General features: G+C 42.9%; 1 protein-coding gene across 1 annotated transcript in view; it reads right to left on the minus strand.

Moving 5' to 3' along the window:
- Positions 1-368: 368 nt before the first annotated feature.
- The window catches only part of LOC124017455 (oocyte zinc finger protein XlCOF6-like), a 56,599-nt gene continuing 33,015 nt past the window's right edge, over positions 369-23,952 (minus strand). Inside the window, exon 3 of the mRNA XM_046332644.1 lies at positions 369-3,071. Coding sequence (XP_046188600.1) covers positions 1,369-3,071 — 1,703 coding nt within the window. The 3' untranslated portion in view covers positions 369-1,368. The remainder of the gene's footprint in view (positions 3,072-23,952) is intronic.

Here is a 23,952-nt window from a genome sequence, read left to right on the forward strand (position 1 = left end):
GCCCAGAACTACACAGCAGGACCTGGTCAATGACCTAAAGAGAGCTGGGACCACAGTCTCAAAGAAAACCATTAGTAACACACTACGCCGTCATGGATTAAAATCCTGCAGCGCACGCAAGGTCCCCCTGCTCAAGTCAGCTCGTGTCCAGGCCCATCTGAAGTTTGCCAATGACCATCTGGATGATCCAGAGGAGGAATGGGAGAAGGTCATGTGGTCTGATGAGACAAAAATCGAGCTTTTTGGTCTAAACTCCACTCGCCGTGTTTGGAGGAAGAAGAAGGATGAGTACAACCCCAAGAACACCATCCCAACCGTGAAGCATCTCTCACAGTTGAAGTGTACCTATGATAAATATTACAGGCCTCTACATGCTTTGTAAGTAGGAAAACCTGCTGCAAAATCGGCAGTGTATCAAATACTTGTTCTCCCCACTGTACATGTCAGAATGAAACACATTCAATATTTACATGTCAGAATGAAACACAAACATTTACATGTCAGAATGAAATGTCAGAATGAAACACATGAAATATTTACATGTCAGAAAGAAACACATCAAACATTTACATGTCAGAAGGAAGGAAACACAATAAATATTTAAGTTAAGCTCTCGGCAACACACTCCAGAGTGTGGGGTCGACCAGCTTCATTATTGCAATAATTAATCGATATTAAATAAAGATGATTGTTTGAAAAAAGTCAAGTCAATGACACAGTAGAAAAAATAACGTCTATATACAGTGTGTGCAAAAGGCATGAGGAGGTAGGCAATAAATAGGCCATAGTAGAGAAGTTACAATTGAGCAGATTAACACTGGAGTGATAAATGAGCAGATGATGATGTGCAAGTAGAGATACTGGTGTACAAAAGAGCAGAAAAGTACATATAATAAAAACAATTAAACATCACTGAGAGGTACCAGAATTGTAATTGAGAACACTCAATCTGGTATTTGTGTACCACGATCAGTGTGAGTTTGCTTGCATTAAAATGTCATACTGTCTTAAGTAGGGAAAGAAACGGCCTTGCCTTTTTGTAGATGAGGTCAGTGTATTACTAGAAGCCAAGTTTGTGTTCGAAAATTGTCCCCAAGTATTTAAAATGTGTGACTTGCTCCACGTCCTTACATGTTGACAGGCTCAAGAGAAGGGCTTTCATTTTCCCCAAATTGATTTCCTCCAAGGCACAGTTTTTTGGTCTTTGTGACTGACGTTAAGGTCAAGGAAGCTATTGTCAAACCACGTCAAGAGGCAGTCAATGAACTGGGAGTAGCTGGAGATGGACTTGACCTGCATATTTGATGAGGGCCATATCGCTGTTGCTTCCTAACAGACAATCTCTTTGTCCGAATGTTCTTTCCTCTTTCAGTTTCTGTCCTGTTTTCTTCCTTTGTGGATTTTATCCACATGCCTCAGCAGATGAGACTTCTGAGTGAATCTTTTACCACAGACGGAGCAGCCATGTGGTTTCTCTCCTGTGTGAATCCGTATATTCCTCTTTAGGTCCACCTTCTGATTGAAGCTTTCCCCACAGTCACCACAGCTATAAGGTTTCTCTCCTGTGTGAGTCTGTATATGTTCATTTAGGTGCCCCTTCTCATTGAAGCTTTCGCCACAGTCACCACACCTATATGGTTTCTCTCCTGTGTGAGACAATATATGTATTTTAAGGCACCCCTTATGCTTAAAGCTTTTCCCACAGTCACCACAGACAAATCGTTTCTCTCCTGTGTGAGTTCGTATATGTTCATTTAGGTGCCCCTTCTCATTGAAGCTTTCCCCACAGTCACCACAGCGAAAGGAATTATCTCTGGTGTGAGTCCGTGCATGTCTGGTTAGGTTCCCCCTAGTATTGAAGCTTTTCCCACAGTCTCCACAGCTAAAAGATTTCTCTCCTGTGTGAGTCCGTATATGCACTTTTAGGTTCCCCCTCTTATTGAAGCTTTTCCCACAGTCTTCACAGCTAAATCGTTTCTCTGCTGTGTGAGTCAGTACATGTATCTTAAGGCAGCCCTTATGCCGGAAGCTTTTCCCACAGTCACCACAGATAAATGGTTTCTCTCCTGTGTGAGTACGTATATGCATAGTTAAGACAGCCTTGCGATTAAAGCTTTTCCCGCAGTCTCCACAGCTAAATGGTTTCTCTCCTGTGTGAGTCAGTTTATGCATGGTTAGGTACCGCTTGAGCCCAAAGCTTTTCCCGCAGTCACCACAGCTAAAAGGTTTCTCTCCTGTGTGAATCAATACATGTTCAGTTAGGTTCCCCTTCTGATTGAAGCTTTTCCCACAGTCACCACAGATAAAGGGTTTCTCTCCTTTGTGAATCCTCATGTGCCTGGGGAGACCTCCTTTGTATTTGAAGGTCTTGCCACAAACTGGACAGGTGCAGGGTTTCCCACTGTGACAGAGTTGGACATTGGCCTTCAGTTTACAGGTGGAGTTGTAGTGTTTATTGCCGAAGCTGCATTCACTGAGTCTCTTCTTGGTGAGAGTCATATGCCTCTGCAGGTCAGCTTTCAGAGCAAAAGTTTCACCACAGTCACGGCAGTGGTAAGTTTTTCTAGACGTGGTGCTGGGTTTGGAACAGTGTTTCTCCAATGGTGGGCTGGGATCCAGTGGTGGACTGGGATCCAATGGTGGACTGGGAGCCAATGGTGGGCTGCTGTCAAGTCCTACTGGGTCGCTATTTACAGCTGAACTGTGGCTGGAGGCATTGTTTTGATTATCTGGAGGGTCACAGGGAATGTTGAGACCCTTAATGTGGGTCACAGTGAGAAAAGGTTTGAGATCCACTGGTTTAGAGTCTCTCTCTCTGTTCTCCACAGTCTGGGTTTGGTCCTCCTGATCACATTCACCTTTCACACAGGAAGGAGAGAAAATGAACCCTATGATATCAGGCTCCGCCCCTTGAAGCTGCTCTTCCTCCTGACTGGTCCTGACGTCCTCCTGTTCCTCTTTAATCTGTTTGGTCTCTGGGTTCTTCTGTCCCAGACTGCGGCTCCACTCCTGCTCACAGTGCTGCTGCTCAGGGGGAACCTCCTCTTCAGAGACAGAGAGCTGCAGGGAGTCTGGAGGGAAGGAGAGGAGGAGCAGAGGTTATTTATAACAGAATTTGGAATCACTCATGAATTATAGATCTCTATGACATTCAATTTCAATGTTCTTCCTTAGCATGGATCTCTATGATCTATACAGCCTGAGTGCAGACAGCTAGCTAGGTATTTGCTTTCCTTCACACAAGCCATATAGGTGGTGGGTTAACATGCCAAGAGACTGTTGGAAAAGCATTCCAGGTGAAGCTGGTTGAGAGAATGCCAAGAGTGTGCAAAGCTCTCATCAAGGCAAAGGGTGGCTACTTTGAAGAATCTCAAATATACTTTTTGGTTATTACATGATTCCATATGTGTTATTTCATAGTTTTGATGTCATCACTATTATTCTACAATGTAGAAAATAGTAAAAATAAAGAAAAAGCCTTGAATGAGTAGGTGTGTCCAAACTTTTGACTGGTCCTGTATGGATAAAATTGTATTTATTTTTTTGAAGGTTTTGTTGTTGTTGGTGTTTCTCTGTAATACTACACGATACTTCTAGACACCTAGCAATTTCCTGAAGTTGGTTTGAGCTAGTCTCCCAACCTCATAACTGGCTACCCAGAAGCCATTTCAGGCTATCAATCAAGTTAGAGTAGCTTGCTTGTCTTAACTATCTTAGCTGGCATGCCTGCTGACAAGGTTAGTAGACTTTAGAAAAGCAAGCAAATACAAATGTACTAAATAAGACTCCAATCTTTTACACAGATTTTTAGCAGAGAAGCATATTTAGTTTCTTAAAATGAAAAAAAAGAAGAAGACCAGTCAAGAGGATAAAAGACAGTTCAAGAGATATGCAGAAAAATGAACTCTTTTTTTTTTTTTACATAGATGTAAGCATAATAATTATGGCTCTAGATTGCAGGTAAAAATGGGTTTCAGGTGTTTGAAAAGTGCAAAATTGTCCAACTTTTGGACGGGGTGCTGTCTCCGGACCACGCCCAACAGGCATCCTCACATCCTCAGATTTTTGTGACGCTGCTGACCTTGACCTGTAAGAACTAAGGGAAAGTGGGGGGGTCCTCTGAACTAACCAGAAGGAATGGATAGAATCAGCTGACTGGAACTAACCAGAAGGATAGAATCAGCTGACTGGAACTAACCAGAAGGATAGAATCAGCTGACTGGAACTAACCAGAAGGAATGGATAGAATCAGCTGACTGGAACTAACCAGAAGGATAGAATCAGCTGACTGGAACTAACCAGAAGGAATGGATAGAATCAGCTGACTGGAACTAACCAGAAGGAATGGATAGAATCAGCTGACTGGAACTAACCAGAAGGAATGGATGGAATCAGCTGACTGGAACTAACCAGAAGGAATGGATAGAATCAGCTGACTGGAACTAACCAGAAGGATAGAATCAGCTGACTGGAACTAACCAGAAGGAATGGATAGAATCAGCTGACTGGAACTAACCAGAAGGAATGGATAGAATCAGCTGACTGGAACTAACCAGAAGGATGGATAGAATCAGCTGACTGGAACTAACCAGAAGGATAGAATCAGCTGACTGGAACTAACCAGAAGGATAGAATCAGCTGACTGGAACTAACCAGAAGGAATGGATAGAATCAGCTGACTGGAACTAACCAGAAGGAATGGATAGAATCAGCTGACTGGAACTAACCAGAAGGATAGAATCAGCTGACTGGAACTAACCAGAAGGAATGGATAGAATCAGCTGACTGGAACTAACCAGAAGAAGGATAGAATCAGCTGACTGGAACTAACCAGAAGGATAGAATCAGCTGACTGGAACTAACCAGAAGGAATGGATAGAATCAGCTGACTGGAACTAACCAGAAGGAATGGATAGAATCAGCTGACTGGAACTAACCAGATGGAATGGATAGAATCAGCTGACTGGAACTAACCAGAAGGAATGGATAGAATCAGCTGACTGGAACTAACCAGAAGGATAGAATCAGCTGACTGGAACTAACCAGAAGGAATGGATAGAATCAGCTGACTTGAACTAACCAGAAGGATAGAATCAGCTGACTGGAACTAACCAGAAGGAATGGATAGAATCAGCTGACTGGAACTAACCAGAAGGAATGGATAGAATCAGCTGACTGGAACTAACCAGAAGGATAGAATCAGCTGACTGGAACTAACCAGAAGGATAGAATCAGCTGACTGGAACTAACCAGAAGGAATGGATAGAATCAGCTGACTGGAACTAACCAGAAGGAATGGATAGAATCAGCTGACTGGAACTAACCAGAAGGAATGGATAGAATCAGCTGACTGGAACTAACCAGAAGGATAGAATCAGCTGACTGGAACTAACCAGAAGGATAGAATCAGCTGACTGGAACTAACCAGAAGGAATGGATAGAATCAGCTGACTGGAACTAACCAGAAGGATAGAATCAGCTGACTGGAACTAACCAGAAGGATAGAATCAGCTGACTGGAACTAACCAGAAGGATAGAATCAGCTGACTGGAACTAACCAGAAGAATGGATAGAATCAGCTGACTGGAACTAACCAGAAGGAATGGATAGAATCAGCTGACTGGAACTAACCAGAAGGATAGAATCAGCTGACTGGAACTAACCAGAAGGAATGGATAGAATCAGCTGACTGGAACTAACCAGAAGGATAGAATCAGCTGACTGGAACTAACCAGAAGGATAGAATCAGCTGACTGGAACTAACCAGAAGGAATGGATAGAATCAGCTGACTGGAACTAACCAGAAGGAATGGATAGAATCAGCTGACTGGAACTAACCAGAGAATGGATAGAATCAGCTGACTGGAACTAACCAGAAGGAATGGATAGAATCAGCTGACTGGAACTAACCAGAAGGATAGAATCAGCTGACTGGAACTAACCAGAAGGATAGAATCAGCTGACTGGAACTAACCAGAAGGATAGAATCAGCTGACTGGAACTAACCAGAAGGAATGGATAGAATCAGCTGACTGGAACTAACCAGAAGGAATGGATAGAATCAGCTGACTGGAACTAACCAGAAGGATAGAATCAGCTGACTGGAACTAACCAGAAGGATAGAATCAGCTGACTGGAACTAACCAGAAGGAATGGATAGAATCAGCTGACTGGAACTAACCAGGAATGGATAGAATCGGCTGACTGGAACTAACCAGAAGGAAGGATAGAATCAGCTGACTGGAACTAACCAGAAGGATAGAATCAGCTGACTGGAACTAACCAGAAGGATAGAATCAGCTGACTGGAACTAACCAGAAGGATAGAATCAGCTGACTGGAACTAACCAGAAGGATAGAATCAGCTGACTGGAACTAACCAGAAGGATAGAATCAGCTGACTGGAACTAACCAGAAGGAATGGATAGAATCAGCTGACTGGAACTAACCAGAAGGATAGAATCAGCTGACTGGAACTAACCAGAAGGATAGAATCAGCTGACTGGAACTAACCAGAAGGATAGAATCAGCTGACTGGAACTAACCAGAAGGAATGGATAGAATCAGCTGACTGGAACTAACCAGAAGGAATGGATAGAATCAGCTGACTGGAACTAACCAGAAGGATAGAATCAGCTGACTGGAACTAACCAGAAGGAATGGATAGAATCAGCTGACTGGAACTAACCAGAAGGATAGAATCAGCTGACTGGAACTAACCAGAAGGATAGAATCAGCTGACTGGAACTAACCAGAAGGAAGATAGAATCAGCTGACTGGAACTAACCAGAAGGAATGGATAGAATCAGCTGACTGGAACTAACCAGATGGAATGGATAGAATCAGCTGACTGGAACTAACCAGAAGGAATGGATAGAATCAGCTGACTGGAACTAACCAGAAGGATAGAATCAGCTGACTGGAACTAACCAGAAGGATAGAATCAGCTGACTGGAACTAACCAGAAGGAATGGATAGAATCAGCTGACTGGAACTAACCAGAAGGAATGGATAGAATCAGCTGACTGGAACTAACCAGAAGGAATGGATAGAATCAGCTGACTGGAACTAACCAGAAGGATAGAATCAGCTGACTGGAACTAACCAGAAGGATAGAATCAGCTGACTGGAACTAACCAGAAGGAATGGATAGAATCAGCTGACTGGAACTAACCAGAAGGATAGAATCAGCTGACTGGAACTAACCAGAAGGAATGGATAGAATCAGCTGACTGGAACTAACCAGAAGGAATGGATAGAATCAGCTGACTGGAACTAACCAGAAGGAATGGATAGAATCAGCTGACTGGAACTAACCAGAAGGAATGGATAGAATCAGCTGACTGGAACTAACCAGAAGGATAGAATCAGCTGACTGGAACTAACCAGAAGGATAGAATCAGCTGACTGGAACTAACCAGAAGGAATGGATAGAATCAGCTGACTGGAACTAACCAGAAGGATAGAATCAGCTGACTGGAACTAACCAGAAGGATAGAATCAGCTGACTGGAACTAACCAGAAGGATAGAATCAGCTGACTGGAACTAACCAGAAGGAATGGATAGAATCAGCTGACTGGAACTAACCAGAAGGAATGGATAGAATCAGCTGACTGGAACTAACCAGAAGGATAGAATCAGCTGACTGGAACTAACCAGAAGGAATGGATAGAATCAGCTGACTGGAACTAACCAGAAGGATAGAATCAGCTGACTGGAACTAACCAGAAGGATAGAATCAGCTGACTGGAACTAACCAGAAGGAATGGATAGAATCAGCTGACTGGAACTAACCAGAAGGAATGGATAGAATCAGCTGACTGGAACTAACCAGATGGAATGGATAGAATCAGCTGACTGGAACTAACCAGAAGGAATGGATAGAATCAGCTGACTGGAACTAACCAGAAGGATAGAATCAGCTGACTGGAACTAACCAGAAGGATAGAATCAGCTGACTGGAACTAACCAGAAGGAATGGATAGAATCAGCTGACTGGAACTAACCAGAAGGAATGGATAGAATCAGCTGACTGGAACTAACCAGAAGGAATGGATAGAATCAGCTGACTGGAACTAACCAGAAGGATAGAATCAGCTGACTGGAACTAACCAGAAGGATAGAATCAGCTGACTGGAACTAACCAGAAGGAATGGATAGAATCAGCTGACTGGAACTAACCAGAAGGATAGAATCAGCTGACTGGAACTAACCAGAAGGATAGAATCAGCTGACTGAACTAACCAGAAGGATAGAATCAGCTGACTGGAACTAACCAGAAGGAATGGATAGAATCAGCTGACTGGAACTAACCAGAAGGATAGAATCAGCTGACTGGAACTAACCAGAAGGAATGGATAGAATCAGCTGACTGGAACTAACCAGAAGGATAGAATCAGCTGACTGGAACTAACCAGAAGGATAGAATCAGCTGACTGGAACTAACCAGAAGGATAGAATCAGCTGACTGGAACTAACCAGAAGGATAGAATCAGCTGACTGGAACTAACCAGAAGGATAGAATCAGCTGACTGGAACTAACCAGAAGGATAGAATCAGCTGACTGGAACTAACCAGAAGGATAGAATCAGCTGACTGGAACTAACCAGAAGGATAGAATCAGCTGACTGGAACTAACCAGAAGGATAGAATCAGCTGACTGGAACTAACCAGAAGGATAGAATCAGCTGACTGGAACTAACCAGAAGGATAGAATCAGCTGACTGGAACTAACCAGAAGGATAGAATCAGCTGACTGGAACTAACCAGAAGGATAGAATCAGCTGACTGGAACTAACCAGAAGGAATGGATAGAATCAGCTGACTGGAACTAACCAGAAGGATAGAATCAGCTGACTGGAACTAACCAGAAGGATAGAATCAGCTGACTGGAACTAACCAGAAGGATAGAATCAGCTGACTGGAACTAACCAGAAGGATAGAATCAGCTGACTGGAACTAACCAGAAGGATAGAATCAGCTGACTGGAACTAACCAGAAGGATAGAATCAGCTGACTGGAACTAACCAGAAGGATAGAATCAGCTGACTGGAACTAACCAGAAGGATAGAATCAGCTGACTGGAACTAACCAGAAGGATAGAATCAGCTGACTGAACTAACCAGAAGGATAGAATCAGCTGACTGGAACTAACCAGAAGGATAGAATCAGCTGACTGGAACTAACCAGAAGGATAGAATCAGCTGACTAGAACTAACCAGAAGGATAGAATCAGCTAACTGGAACTAACCAGAAGGAATGGATAGAATCAGCTGACTGGAACTAACCAGAAGGATAGAATCAGCTGACTGGAACTAACCAGAAGGATAGAATCAGCTGACTGGAACTAACCAGAAGGATAGAATCAGCTGACTGGAACTAACCAGAAGGATAGAATCAGCTGACTGGAACTAACCAGAAGGATAGAATCAGCTGACTGGAACTAACCAGAAGGATAGAATCAGCTGACTGGAACTAACCAGAAGGATAGAATCAGCTGACTGGAACTAACCAGAAGGATAGAATCAGCTGACTGGAACTAACCAGAAGGAATGGATAGAATCAGCTGACTGGAACTAACCAGAAGGATAGAATCAGCTGACTGGAACTAACCAGAAGGATAGAATCAGCTGACTGGAACTAACCAGAAGGATAGAATCAGCTGACTGGAACTAACCAGAAGGATAGAATCAGCTGACTGGAACTAACCAGAAGGATAGAATCAGCTGACTGGAACTAACCAGAAGGATAGAATCAGCTGACTGGAACTAACCAGAAGGATAGAATCAGCTGACTGGAACTAACCAGAAGGATAGAATCAGCTGACTGGAACTAACCAGAAGGATAGAATCAGCTGACTGGAACTAACCAGAAGGATAGAATCAGCTGACTGGAACTAACCAGAAGGATAGAATCAGCTGACTGGAACTAACCAGAAGGATAGAATCAGCTGACTGGAACTAACCAGAAGGATAGAATCAGCTGACTGGAACTAACCAGAAGGAATGGATAGAATCAGCTGACTGGAACTAACCAGAAGGAATGGATAGAATCAGCTGACTGGAACTAACCAGAAGGATAGAATCAGCTGACTGGAACTAACCAGAAGGATAGAATCAGCTGACTGGAGCTAAACAGAAGGATAGAATCAGCTGACTGGAACTAACCAGAAGGATAGAATCAGCTGACTGAACTAACCAGAAGGATAGAATCAGCTGACTGGAACTAACCAGAAGGATAGAATCAGCTGACTGGAACTAACCAGAAGGATAGAATCAGCTGACTGGAACTAACCAGAAGGATAGAATCAGCTGACTGGAACTAACCAGAAGGATAGAATCAGCTGACTGGAACTAACCAGAAGGATAGAATCAGCTGACTGGAACTAACCAGAAGGATAGAATCAGCTGACTGGAACTAACCAGAAGGATAGAATCAGCTGACTGGAACTAACCAGAAGGAATGGATAGAATCAGCTGACTGGAACTAACCAGAAGGAATGGATAGAATCAGCTGACTGGAACTAACCAGAAGGATAGAATCAGCTGACTGAACTAACCAGAAGGATAGAATCAGCTGACTGGAACTAACCAGAAGGATAGAATCAGCTGACTGAACTAACCAGAAGGATAGAATCAGCTGACTAGAACTAACCAGAAGGATAGAATCAGCTAACTGGAACTAACCAGAAGGAATGGATAGAATCAGCTGACTGGAACTAACCAGAAGGATAGAATCAGCTGACTGGAACTAACCAGAAGGATAGAATCAGCTGACTGGAACTAACCAGAAGGATAGAATCAGCTGACTGGAACTAACCAGAAGGATAGAATCAGCTGACTGGAACTAACCAGAAGGATAGAATCAGCTGACTGGAACTAACCAGAAGGATAGAATCAGCTGACTGGAACTAACCAGAAGGATAGAATCAGCTGACTGGAACTAACCAGAAGGATAGAATCAGCTGACTGGAACTAACCAGAAGGAATGGATAGAATCAGCTGACTGGAACTAACCAGAAGGATAGAATCAGCTGACTGGAACTAACCAGAAGGATAGAATCAGCTGACTGGAACTAACCAGAAGGATAGAATCAGCTGACTGGAACTAACCAGAAGGATAGAATCAGCTGACTGGAACTAACCAGAAGGATAGAATCAGCTGACTGGAACTAACCAGAAGGATAGAATCAGCTGACTGGAACTAACCAGAAGGATAGAATCAGCTGACTGGAACTAACCAGAAGGATAGAATCAGCTGACTGGAACTAACCAGAAGGATAGAATCAGCTGACTGGAACTAACCAGAAGGATAGAATCAGCTGACTGGAACTAACCAGAAGGATAGAATCAGCTGACTGAACTAACCAGAAGGATAGAATCAGCTGACTGGAACTAACCAGAAGGATAGAATCAGCTGACTGGAACTAACCAGAAGGATAGAATCAGCTGACTGGAACTAACCAGAAGGAATGGATAGAATCAGCTGACTGGAACTAACCAGAAGGAATGGATAGAATCAGCTGACTGGAACTAACCAGAAGGATAGAATCAGCTGACTGGAACTAACCAGAAGGATAGAATCAGCTGACTGGAGCTAAACAGAAGGATAGAATCAGCTGACTGGAACTAACCAGAAGGATAGAATCAGCTGACTGGAACTAACCAGAAGGATAGAATCAGCTGACTGAACTAACCAGAAGGATAGAATCAGCTGACTGGAACTAACCAGAAGGATAGAATCAGCTGACTGGAACTAACCAGAAGGATAGAATCAGCTGACTGGAACTAACCAGAAGGATAGAATCAGCTGACTGAACTAACCAGAAGGATAGAATCAGCTGACTGGAACTAACCAGAAGGATAGAATCAGCTGACTGGAACTAACCAGAAGGATAGAATCAGCTGACTGGAACTAACCAGAAGGAATGGATAGAATCAGCTGACTGGAACTAACCAGAAGGAATGGATAGAATCAGCTGACTGGAACTAACCAGAAGGATAGAATCAGCTGACTGGAACTAACCAGAAGGAATGGATAGAATCAGCTGACTGGAACTAACCAGAAGGATAGAATCAGCTGACTGGAACTAACCAGAAGGATAGAATCAGCTGACTGGAACTAACCAGAAGGAATGGATAGAATCAGCTGACTGGAACTAACCAGAAGGATAGAATCAGCTGACTGGAACTAACCAGAAGGATAGAATCAGCTGACTGGAACTAACCAGAAGGATAGAATCAGCTGACTGGAACTAACCAGAAGGATAGAATCAGCTGACTGGAACTAACCAGAAGGATAGAATCAGCTGACTGGAACTAACCAGAAGGATAGAATCAGCTGACTGGAACTAACCAGAAGGATAGAATCAGCTGACTGGAACTAACCAGAAGGATAGAATCAGCTGACTGGAACTAACCAGAAGGATAGAATCAGCTGACTGGAACTAACCAGAAGGATAGAATCAGCTGACTAGCAGAAGGATAGAATCAGCTAACTGGAACTAACCAGAAGGAATGGATAGAATCAGCTGACTGGAACTAACCAGAAGGATAGAATCAGCTGACTGGAACTAACCAGAAGGATAGAATCAGCTGACTGGAACTAACCAGAAGGATAGAATCAGCTGACTGGAACTAACCAGAAGGATATAATCAGCTGACTGGAACTAACCAGAAGGATAGAATCAGCTGACTGGAACTAACCAGAAGGATAGAATCAGCTGACTGGAACTAACCAGAAGGATAGAATCAGCTGACTGGAACTAACCAGAAGGATAGAATCAGCTGACTGGAACTAACCAGAAGGATAGAATCAGCTGACTGGAACTAACCAGAAGGATAGAATCAGCTGACTGGAACTAACCAGAAGGATAGAATCAGCTGACTGGAACTAACCAGAAGGATAGAATCAGCTGACTGGAACTAACCAGAAGGATAGAATCAGCTGACTGGAACTAACCAGAAGGATAGAATCAGCTGACTGGAACTAACCAGAAGGATAGAATCAGCTGACTGGAACTAACCAGAAGGATAGAATCAGCTGACTGGAACTAACCAGAAGGATAGAATCAGCTGACTGGAACTAACCAGAAGGATAGAATCAGCTGACTGGAACTAACCAGAAGGATAGAATCAGCTGACTGGAACTAACCAGAAGGATAGAATCAGCTGACTGGAACTAACCAGAAGGATAGAATCAGCTGACTGGAACTAACCAGAAGGATAGAATCAGCTGACTGGAACTAACCAGAAGGATAGAATCAGCTGACTGGAACTAACCAGAAGGATAGAATCAGCTGACTGGAACTAACCAGAAGGATAGAATCAGCTGACTGGAACTAACCAGAAGGATAGAATCAGCTGACTGGAACTAACCAGAAGGATAGAATCAGCTGACTGGAACTAACCAGAAGGATAGAATCAGCTGACTGGAACTAACCAGAAGGATAGAATCAGCTGACTGGAACTAACCAGAAGGATAGAATCAGCTGACTGGAACTAACCAGAAGGATAGAATCAGCTGACTGGAACTAACCAGAAGGATAGAATCAGCTGACTGGAACTAACCAGAAGGATAGAATCAGCTGACTGGAACTAACCAGAAGGATAGAATCAGCTGACTGGAACTAACCAGAAGGATAGAATCAGCTGACTGGAACTAACCAGAAGGATAGAATCAGCTGACTGGAACTAACCAGAAGGATAGAATCAGCTGACTGGAACTAACCAGAAGGATAGAATCAGCTGACTGGAACTAACCAGAAGGATAGAATCAGCTGACTGGAACTAACCAGAAGGATAGAATCAGCTGACTGGAACTAACCAGAAGGAATGGATAGAATCAGCTGACTGGAACTAACCAGAAGGATAGAATCAGCTGACTGGAACTAACCAGAAGGATAGAATCAGCTGACTGGAGCTAAACAGAAGGATAGAATCAGCTGACTGGAACTAACCAGAAGGATAGAATCAGCTGACTGGAACTAACCAGAAGGATAGAATCAGCTGACTGGAACTAACCAGAAGGATAGAATCAGCTGACTGGAACTAACCAGAAGGATAGAATCAGCTGACTGGAACTAACCAGAAGGATAGAATCAGCTGACTGGAACTAACCAGAAGGATAGAATCAGCTGACTGGAACTAACCAGAAGGATAGAATCAGCTGACTGGAACTAACCAGAAGGATAGAATCAGCTGACTGGAACTAACCAGAAGGATAGAATCAGCTGACTGGAACTAACCAGAAGGATAGAATCAGCTGACTGGAACTAACCAGAAGGAATGGATAGAATCAGCTGACTGGAACTAACCAGAAGGAATGGATAGAATCAGCTGACTGGAACTAACCAGAAGGAATGGATAGAATCAGCTGACTGGAACTAACCAGAAGGATAGAATCAGCTGACTGGAACTAACCAGAAGGATAGAATCAGCTGACTGGAACTAACCAGAAGGAATGGATAGAATCAGCTGACTGGAACTAACCAGAAGGAATGGATAGAATCAGCTGACTAGAACTAACCAGAAGGATAGAATCAGCTGACTAGAACTAACCAGAAAGAATGGATAGAATCAGCTGACTGGAACTAACCAGAAGGATAGAATCAGCTGACTGGAACTAACCAGAAGGAATGGATAGAATCAGCTGACTAGAACTACCCAGAAGGATAGAATCAGCTGACTGGAACTAACCAGAAGGATAGAATCAGCTGACTGGAACTAACCAGAAGGATAGAATCAGCTGACTAGAACTCACCAGCAAGATAGAATCAGCTGACTGGAACTAACCAGAAGGATAGAATCAGCTGACTAGAACTAACCAGAAAGAATGGATAGAATCAGCTGACTGGAACTAACCAGAAGGAATGGATAGAATCAGCTGACTGGAACTAACCAGAAGGAATGGATAGAATCAGCTGACTGGAACTAACCAGAAGGATAGAATCAGCTGACTAGAACTAACCAGAAAGAATGGATAGAATCAGCTGACTGGAACTAACCAGAAGGAATAGATAGAATCAGCTGACTGGAACTAACCAGAAGGAATGGATAGAATCAGCTGACTGGAACTAACCAGAAAGAATGGATAGAATCAGCTGACTAGAACTAACCAGAAGGAATGGATAGAATCAGCTGACTGGAACTAACCAGAAGGAATGGATAGAATCAGCTGACTAGAACTCACCAGAAGGATAGAATCAGCTGACTAGAACTAACCAGAAGGATAGAATCAGCTGACTGGAACTAACCAGAAGGATAGAATCTGACTGGAACTAACCAGAAGGATAGAATCAGCTGACTGGAACTAACCAGAAGGATAGAATCAGCTGACTGGAACTAACCAGAAGGATAGAATCAGCTGACTGGAACTAACCAGAAGGATAGAATCAGCTGACTGGAACTAACCAGAAGGATAGAATCAGCTGACTAGAACTAACCAGAAGGATAGAATCAGCTGACTGGAACTAACCAGAAGGAATGGATAGAATCAGCTGACTGGAACTAATCAGAAGGAATGGATAGAATCAGCTGACTGGAACTAACCAGAAGGATAGAATCAGCTGACTAGAACTCACCAGAAGGATAGAATCAGCTGACTGGAACTAACCAGAAGGAATGGATAGAATCAGCTGACTAGAACTAACCAGAAGGAATGGATAGAATCAGCTGACTGGAACTAACCAGAAGGATAGAATCAGCTGACTGGAACTAACCAGAAGGATAGAATCAGCTGACTAGAACTAACCAGAAAGAATGGATAGAATCAGCTGACTGGAACTAACCAGAAGGAATGGATAGAATCAGCTGACTGGAACTAACCAGAAGGAATGGATAGAATCAGCTGACTGGAACTAACCAGAAGGAATGGATAGAATCAGCTGACTGGAACTAACCAGAAGGAATGGATAGAATCAGCTGACTGGAACTAACCAGAAGGAATGGATAGAATCAGCTGACTGGAACTAACCAGAAGGAATGGATAGAATCAGCTGACTGGAACTAACCAGATGGATAGAATCAGCTGACTAGAACTAACCAGAAGGATAGAATCAGCTGACTAGAACTAACCAGAAGGAATGGATAGAATCAGCTGACTGGAACTAACCAGAAGGATAGAATCAGCTGACTGGAACTAACCAGATGGATAGAATCAGCTGACTAGAACTAACCAGAAGGATAGAATCAGCTGACTAGAACTAACCAGAAGGATAGAATCAGCTGACTGGAACTAACCAGAAGGATAGAATCAGCTGACTAGAACTAACCAGAAGGATAGAATCAGCTGACTGGAACTAACCAGAAGGATAGAATCAGCTGACTAGAACTAACCAGAAGGATAGAATCAGCTGACTGGAACTAACCAGAAGGATAGAATCAGCTGACTGGAACTAACCAGAAGGAATGGATAGAATCAGCTGACTGGAACTAACCAGAAGGATAGAATCAGCTGACTGGAACTAACCAGAAGGATAGAATCAGCTGACTAGAACTAACCAGAAGGATAGAATCAGCTGACTGGAACTAACCAGAAGGATAGAATCAGCTGACTGGAACTAACCAGAAGGAATGGATAGAATCAGCTGACTGGAACTAACCAGAAGGAATGGATAGAATCAGCTGACTGGAACTAACCAGAAGGATAGAATCAGCTGACTGGAACTAACCAGAAGGATAGAATCAGCTGACTAGAACTAACCAGAAGGATAGAATCAGCTGACTAGAACTAACCAGAAGTAATGGATAGAATCAGCTGACTGGAACTAACCAGAAGGATGGAATCAGCTGACTAGAACTAACCAGAAAGAATGGATAGAATCAGCTGACTGGAACTAACCAGAAGGAATGGATAGAATCAGCTGACTGGAACTAACCAGAAGGATAGAATCAGCTGACTGGAACTAACCAGATGGATAGAATCAGCTGACTAGAACTAACCAGAAAGAATGGATAGAATCAGCTGACTGGAACTAACCAGAAGGAATGGATAGAATCAGCTGACTGGAACTAACCAGAAGGAATGGATAGAATCAGTTGACTGGAACTAACCAGAAGGATAGAATCAGCTGACTAGAACTAACCAGAAGGATAGAATCAGCTGACTAGAACTAACCAGAAGAATGGATAGAATCAGCTGACTGGAACTAACCAGAAGGAATGGATAGAATCAGCTGACTGGAACTAACCAGAAGGAATGGATAGAATCAGCTGACTGGAACTAACCAGAAGGATAGAATCAGCTGAATAGAACTAACCAGAAGGATATAATCAGCTGACTGGAACTAACCAGAAGGATAGAATCAGCTGACTGGAACTAACCAGAAGGATAGAATCAGCTGACTGGAACTAACCAGAAGGATAGAATCAGCTGACTAGAACTAACCAGAAGGATAGAATCAGCTGACTAGAACTAACCAGAAGGATAGAATCAGCTGACTGGAACTAACCAGAAGGAATGGATAGAATCAGCTGACTAGAACTCACCAGAAGGATAGAATCAGCTGACTGGAACTAACCAGAAGGAATGGATAGAATCAGCTGACTAGAACTAACCAGAAGGATAGAATCAGCTGACTGGAACTAACCAGAAGGATAGAATCAGCTGACTGGAACTAACCAGAAGGATAGAATCAGCTGACTGGAACTAACCAGAAGGAATGGATAGAATCAGCTGACTAGAACTCACCAGAAGGATAGAATCAGCTGACTAGAACTAACCAGAAGGAATGGATAGAATCAGCTGACTGGAACTAACCAGAAAGAATGGATAGCATCAGCTGACTGGAACTAACCAGAAGGAATGGATAGAATCAGCTGACTGGAACTAACCAGAAGGAATGGATAGAATCAGCTGACTGGAACTAACCAGAAGGAATGGATAGAATCAGCTGACTAGAACTAACCAGAAGGATAGAATCAGCTGACTGGAACTAACCAGAAAGAATGGATAGAATCAGCTGACTGGAACTAACCAGAAGGTATGGATAGAATCAGCTGACTAGAACTAACCAGAAGGAATGGATAGAATCAGCTGACTGGAACTAACCAGAAGGAATGGATAGAATCAGCTGACTGGAACTAACCAGAAGAATGGATAGAATCAGCTGACTGGAACTAACCAGAAGGAATGGATAGAATCAGCTGACTGGAACTAACCAGAAAGAATGGATAGAATCAGCTGACTAGAACTAACCAGAAGGAATGGATAGAATCAGCTGACTAGAACTAACCAGAAGGATAGAATCAGCTGACTAGAACTAACCAGAAGGATAGAATCAGCTGACTGGAACTAACCAGAAGGATAGAATCAGCTGACTAGAACTCACCAGAAGGATAGAATCAGCTGACTGGAACTAACCAGAAGGATAGAATCAGCTGACTAGAATAACCAGAAGGATAGAATCTGACTGGAACTAACCAGAAGGATAGAATCAGCTGACTGGAACTAACCAGAAGGATAGAATCAGCTGACTAGAACTAACCAGAAGGAATGGATAGAATCAGCTGACTGGAACTAACCAGAAGGAATGGATAGAATCAGCTGACTGGAACTAACCAGAAAGAATGGATAGAATCAGCTGACTAGAACTAACCAGAAGGAATGGATAGAATCAGCTGACTAGAACTAACCAGAAGGATAGAATCAGCTGACTGGAACTAACCAGAAGGATAGAATCAGCTGACTAGAACTAACCAGAAGGATAGAATCAGCTGACTGGAACTAACCAGAAGGATAGAATCAGCTGACTGGAACTAACCAGAAGGATAGAATCAGCTGACTAGAACTAACCAGAAGGAATGGATAGAATCAGCTGACTGGAACTAACCAGAAGGATAGAATCAGCTGACTAGAACTAACCAGAAGGATAGAATCAGCTGACTGGAACTAACCAGAAGGAATGGATAGAATCAGCTGACTGGAACTAACCAGAAGGATAGAATCAGCTGACTGGAACTAACCAGAAGGAATGGATAGAATCAGCTGACTTGAACTAACCAGAAGGATAGAATCAGCTGACTGGAACTAACCAGAAGGAATGGATAGAATCAGCTGACTGGAACTAACCAGAAGGAATGGATAGAATCAGCTGACTGGAACTAACCAGAAGGAATGGATAGAATCAGCTGACTGGAACTAACCAGAAGGAATGGATAGAATCAGCTGACTGGAACTAACCAGAAGGATAGAATCAGCTGACTGGAACTAACCAGAAGGATAGAATCAGCTGACTAGAAATAACCAGAAGGATAGAATCAGCTGACTAGAACTAACCAGAAGTAATGGATAGAATCAGCTGACTGGAACTAACCAGAAGGATGGAATCAGCTGACTAGAACAACCAGAAAGAATGGATAGAATCAGCTGACTGGAACTAACCAGAAGGAATGGATAGAATCAGCTGACTGGAACTAACCAGAAGGATAGAATCAGCTGACTGGAACTAACCAGATGGATAGAATCAGCTGACTAGAACTAACCAGAAAGAATGGATAGAATCAGCTGACTGGAACTAACCAGAAGGAATGGATAGAATCAGCTGACTGGAACTAACCAGAAGGAATGGATAGAATCAGCTGACTGGAACTAACCAGAAGGATAGAATCAGCTGACTAGAACTAACCAGAAGGATAGAATCAGCTGACTAGAACTAACCAGAAAGAATGGATAGAATCAGCTGACTGGAACTAACCAGAAGGAATGGATAGAATCAGCTGACTGGAACTAACCAGAAGGAATGGATAGAATCAGCTGACTGGAACTAACCAGAAGGATAGAATCAGCTGACTAGAACTAACCAGAAGGATAGAATCAGCTGACTGGAACTAACCAGAAGGATAGAATCAGCTGACTGGAACTAACCAGAAGGATAGAATCAGCTGACTGGAACTAACCAGAAGGATAGAATCAGCTGACTAGAACTAACCAGAAGGATAGAATCAGCTGACTAGAACTAACCAGAAGGATAGAATCAGCTGACTGGAACTAACCAGAAGGAATGGATAGAATCAGCTGACTAGAACTCACCAGAAGGATAGAATCAGCTGACTGGAACTAACCAGAAGGAATGGATAGAATCAGCTGACTAGAACTAACCAGAAGGATAGAATCAGCTGACTGGAACCAACCAGAAGGATAGAATCAGCTGACTGGAACTAACCAGAAGGATAGAATCAGCTGACTGGAACTAACCAGAAGGAATGGATAGAATCAGCTGACTAGAACTCACCAGAAGGATAGAATCAGCTGACTAGAACTAACCAGAAGGAATGGATAGAATCAGCTGACTGGAACTAACCAGAAAGAATGGATAGCATCAGCTGACTGGAACTAACCAGAAGGAATGGATAGAATCAGCTGACTGGAACTAACCAGAAGGAATGGATAGAATCAGCTGACTGGAACTAACCAGAAGGAATGGATAGAATCAGCTGACTAGAACTAACCAGAAGGATAGAATCAGCTGACTGGAACTAACCAGAAAGAATGGATAGAATCAGCTGACTGGAACTAACCAGAAGGTATGGATAGAATCAGCTGACTAGAACTAACCAGAAGGAATGGATAGAATCAGCTGACTGGAACTAACCAGAAGGAATGGATAGAATCAGCTGACTGGAACTAACCAGAAGGAATGGATAGAATCAGCTGACTGGAACTAACCAGAAGGAATGGATAGAATCAGCTGACTGGAACTAACCAGAAAGAATGGATAGAATCAGCTGACTAGAACTAACCAGAAGGAATGGATAGAATCAGCTGACTAGAACTAACCAGAAGGATAGAATCAGCTGACTGGAACTAACCAGAAGGATAGAATCAGCTGACTAGAACTAACCAGAAGGATAGAATCAGCTGACTGGAACTAACCAGAAGGATAGAATCAGCTGACTGGAACTAACCAGAAGGATAGAATCAGCTGACTAGAACTAACCAGAAGGAATGGATAGAATCAGCTGACTGGAACTAACCAGAAGGAATGGATAGAATCAGCTGACTGGAACTAACCAGAAAGAATGGATAGAATCAGCTGACTAGAACTAACCAGAAGGAATGGATAGAATCAGCTGACTAGAACTAACCAGAAGGATAGAATCAGCTGACTGGAACTAACCAGAAGGATAGAATCAGCTGACTAGAACTAACCAGAAGGATAGAATCAGCTGACTGGAACTAACCAGAAGGATAGAATCAGCTGACTGGAACTAACCAGAAGGATAGAATCAGCTGACTAGAACTAACCAGAAGGAATGGATAGAATCAGCTGACTGGAACTAACCAGAAAGCTGACTAGAACTAACCAAAGGATAGAATCAGCTGACTGGAACTAACCAGAAGGAATGGATAGAATCAGCTGACTGGAACTAACCAGAAGGATAGAATCAGCTGACTGGAACTAACCAGAACCAGAAAGGAACTAACCAGAAGGATAGAATCAGCTGACTGGAACTAACCAGAAGGAATGGATAGAATCAGCTGACTGGAACTAACCAGAAGGAATGGATAGAATCAGCTGACTGGAACTAACCAGAAGGAATGGATAGAATCAGCTGACTAGAACTAACCATAAGGATAGAATCAGCTGTTTGGAACTTACCAGAAGGATAGAATCAGCTGACTAAAACTAACCAGAAGGATAGAATCAGCTGACTGGAACTAACCAGAAGGAATGGATAGAATCAGCTGACTTGAACTAACCAGAAGGATAGAATCAGCTGACTGGAACTAACCAGAAGGATAGAATCAGCTGACTGGAACTAACCAGAAGGATAGAATCAGCTGACTGGAACTAACCAGAAGGAATGGATAGAATCAGCTGACTGGAACTAACCAGAAGGATAGAATCAGCTGACTGGAACTAACCAGAAGGATAGAATCAGCTGACTGGAACTAACCAGAAGGAATGGATAGAATCAGCTGACTGGAACTAACCAGAAGGAATGGATAGAATCAGCTGACTTGAACTAACCAGAAGGATAGAATCAGCTGACTGGAACTAACCAGAAGGATAGAATCAGCTGACTGGAACTAACCAGAAGGATAGAATCAGCTGACTGGAACTAACCAGAAGGATAGAATCAGCTGACTGGAACTAACCAGAAGGAATGGATAGAATCAGCTGACTGGAACTAACCAGAAGGAATGGATAGAATCAGCTGACTGGAACTAACCAGAAGGAATGGATAGAATCAGCTGACTAGAACTAACCAGAAGGAATGGATAGAATCAGCTGACTGGAACTAACCAGAAGGAATGGATAGAATCAGCTGACTGGAACTAACCAGAAGGATAGAATCAGCTGACTAGAACTAACCAGAAGGATAGAATCAGCTGACTGGAACTAACCAGAAGGATAGAATCAGCTGACTGGAACTAACCAGAAGGATAGAATCAGCTGACTAGAACTAACCAGAAGGAATGGATAGAATCAGCTGACTGGAACTAACCAGAAGGAATGGATAGAATCAGCTGACTGGAACTAACCAGAAGAATGGATAGAATCAGCTGACTAGAACTAACCAGAAGGAATGGATAGAATCAGCTGACTGGAACTAACCAGAAGGATAGAATCAGCTGACTGGAACTAACCAGAAAAGGATAGCTGACTAGAACTAACCAGAAGGATAGAATCAGCTGACTGGAACTAACCAGAAGGATAGAATCAGCTGACTGGAACTAACCAGAAGGATAGAATCAGCTGACTAGAACTAACCAGAAGGAATGGATAGAATCAGCTGACTGGAACTAACCAGAAGGATAGAATCAGCTGACTGGAACTAACCAGAAGGATAGAATCAGCTGACTGGAACTAACCAGAAGGAATGGATAGAATCAGCTGACTGGAACTAACCAGAAGGATAGAATCAGCTGACTGGAACTAACCAGAAGGAATGGATAGAATCAGCTGACTTGAACTAACCAGAAGGATAGAATCAGCTGACTGGAACTAACCAGAAGGAATGGATAGAATCAGCTGACTGGAACTAACCAGAAGGAATGGATAGAATCAGCTGACTGGAACTAACCAGAAGGAATGGATAGAATCAGCTGACTAGAACTAACCATAAGGATAGAATCAGCTGTTTGGAACTTACCAGAAGGATAGAATCAGCTGACTAAAACTAACCAGAAGGATAGAATCAGCTGACTGGAACTAACCAGAAGGAATGGATAGAATCAGCTGACTGAACTAACCAGAAGGATAGAATCAGCTGACTGGAACTAACCAGAAGGATAGAATCAGCTGACTGGAACTAACCAGAAGGATAGAATCAGCTGACTGGAACTAACCAGAAGGAATGGATAGAATCAGCTGACTGGAACTAACCAGAAGGATAGAATCAGCTGACTGGAACTAACCAGAAGGATAGAATCAGCTGACTGGAACTAACCAGAAGGAATGGATAGAATCAGCTGACTGGAACTAACCAGAAGGAATGGATAGAATCAGCTGACTTGAACTAACCAGAAGGATAGAATCAGCTGACTGGAACTAACCAGAAGGATAGAATCAGCTGACTGGAACTAACCAGAAGGATAGAATCAGCTGACTGGAACTAACCAGAAGGATAGAATCAGCTGACTGGAACTAACCAGAAGGAATGGATAGAATCAGCTGACTGGAACTAACCAGAAGGAATGGATAGAATCAGCTGACTGGAACTAACCAGAAGGAATGGATAGAATCAGCTGACTAGAACTAACCAGAAGGAATGGATAGAATCAGCTGACTGGAACTAACCAGAAGGAATGGATAGAATCAGCTGACTGGAACTAACCAGAAGGATAGAATCAGCTGACTAGAACTAACCAGAAGGATAGAATCAGCTGACTGGAACTAACCAGAAGGAATGGATAGAATCAGCTGACTGGAACTAACCAGAAGGAATGGATAGAATCAGCTGACTGGAACTAACCAGAAGGATAGAATCAGCTGACTGGAACTAACCA

The sequence above is a fragment of the Oncorhynchus gorbuscha genome, unplaced genomic scaffold, assembly GCF_021184085.1.
Source record: "Oncorhynchus gorbuscha isolate QuinsamMale2020 ecotype Even-year unplaced genomic scaffold, OgorEven_v1.0 Un_scaffold_2071, whole genome shotgun sequence".
Lineage (NCBI taxonomy): Eukaryota > Metazoa > Chordata > Actinopteri > Salmoniformes > Salmonidae > Oncorhynchus > Oncorhynchus gorbuscha.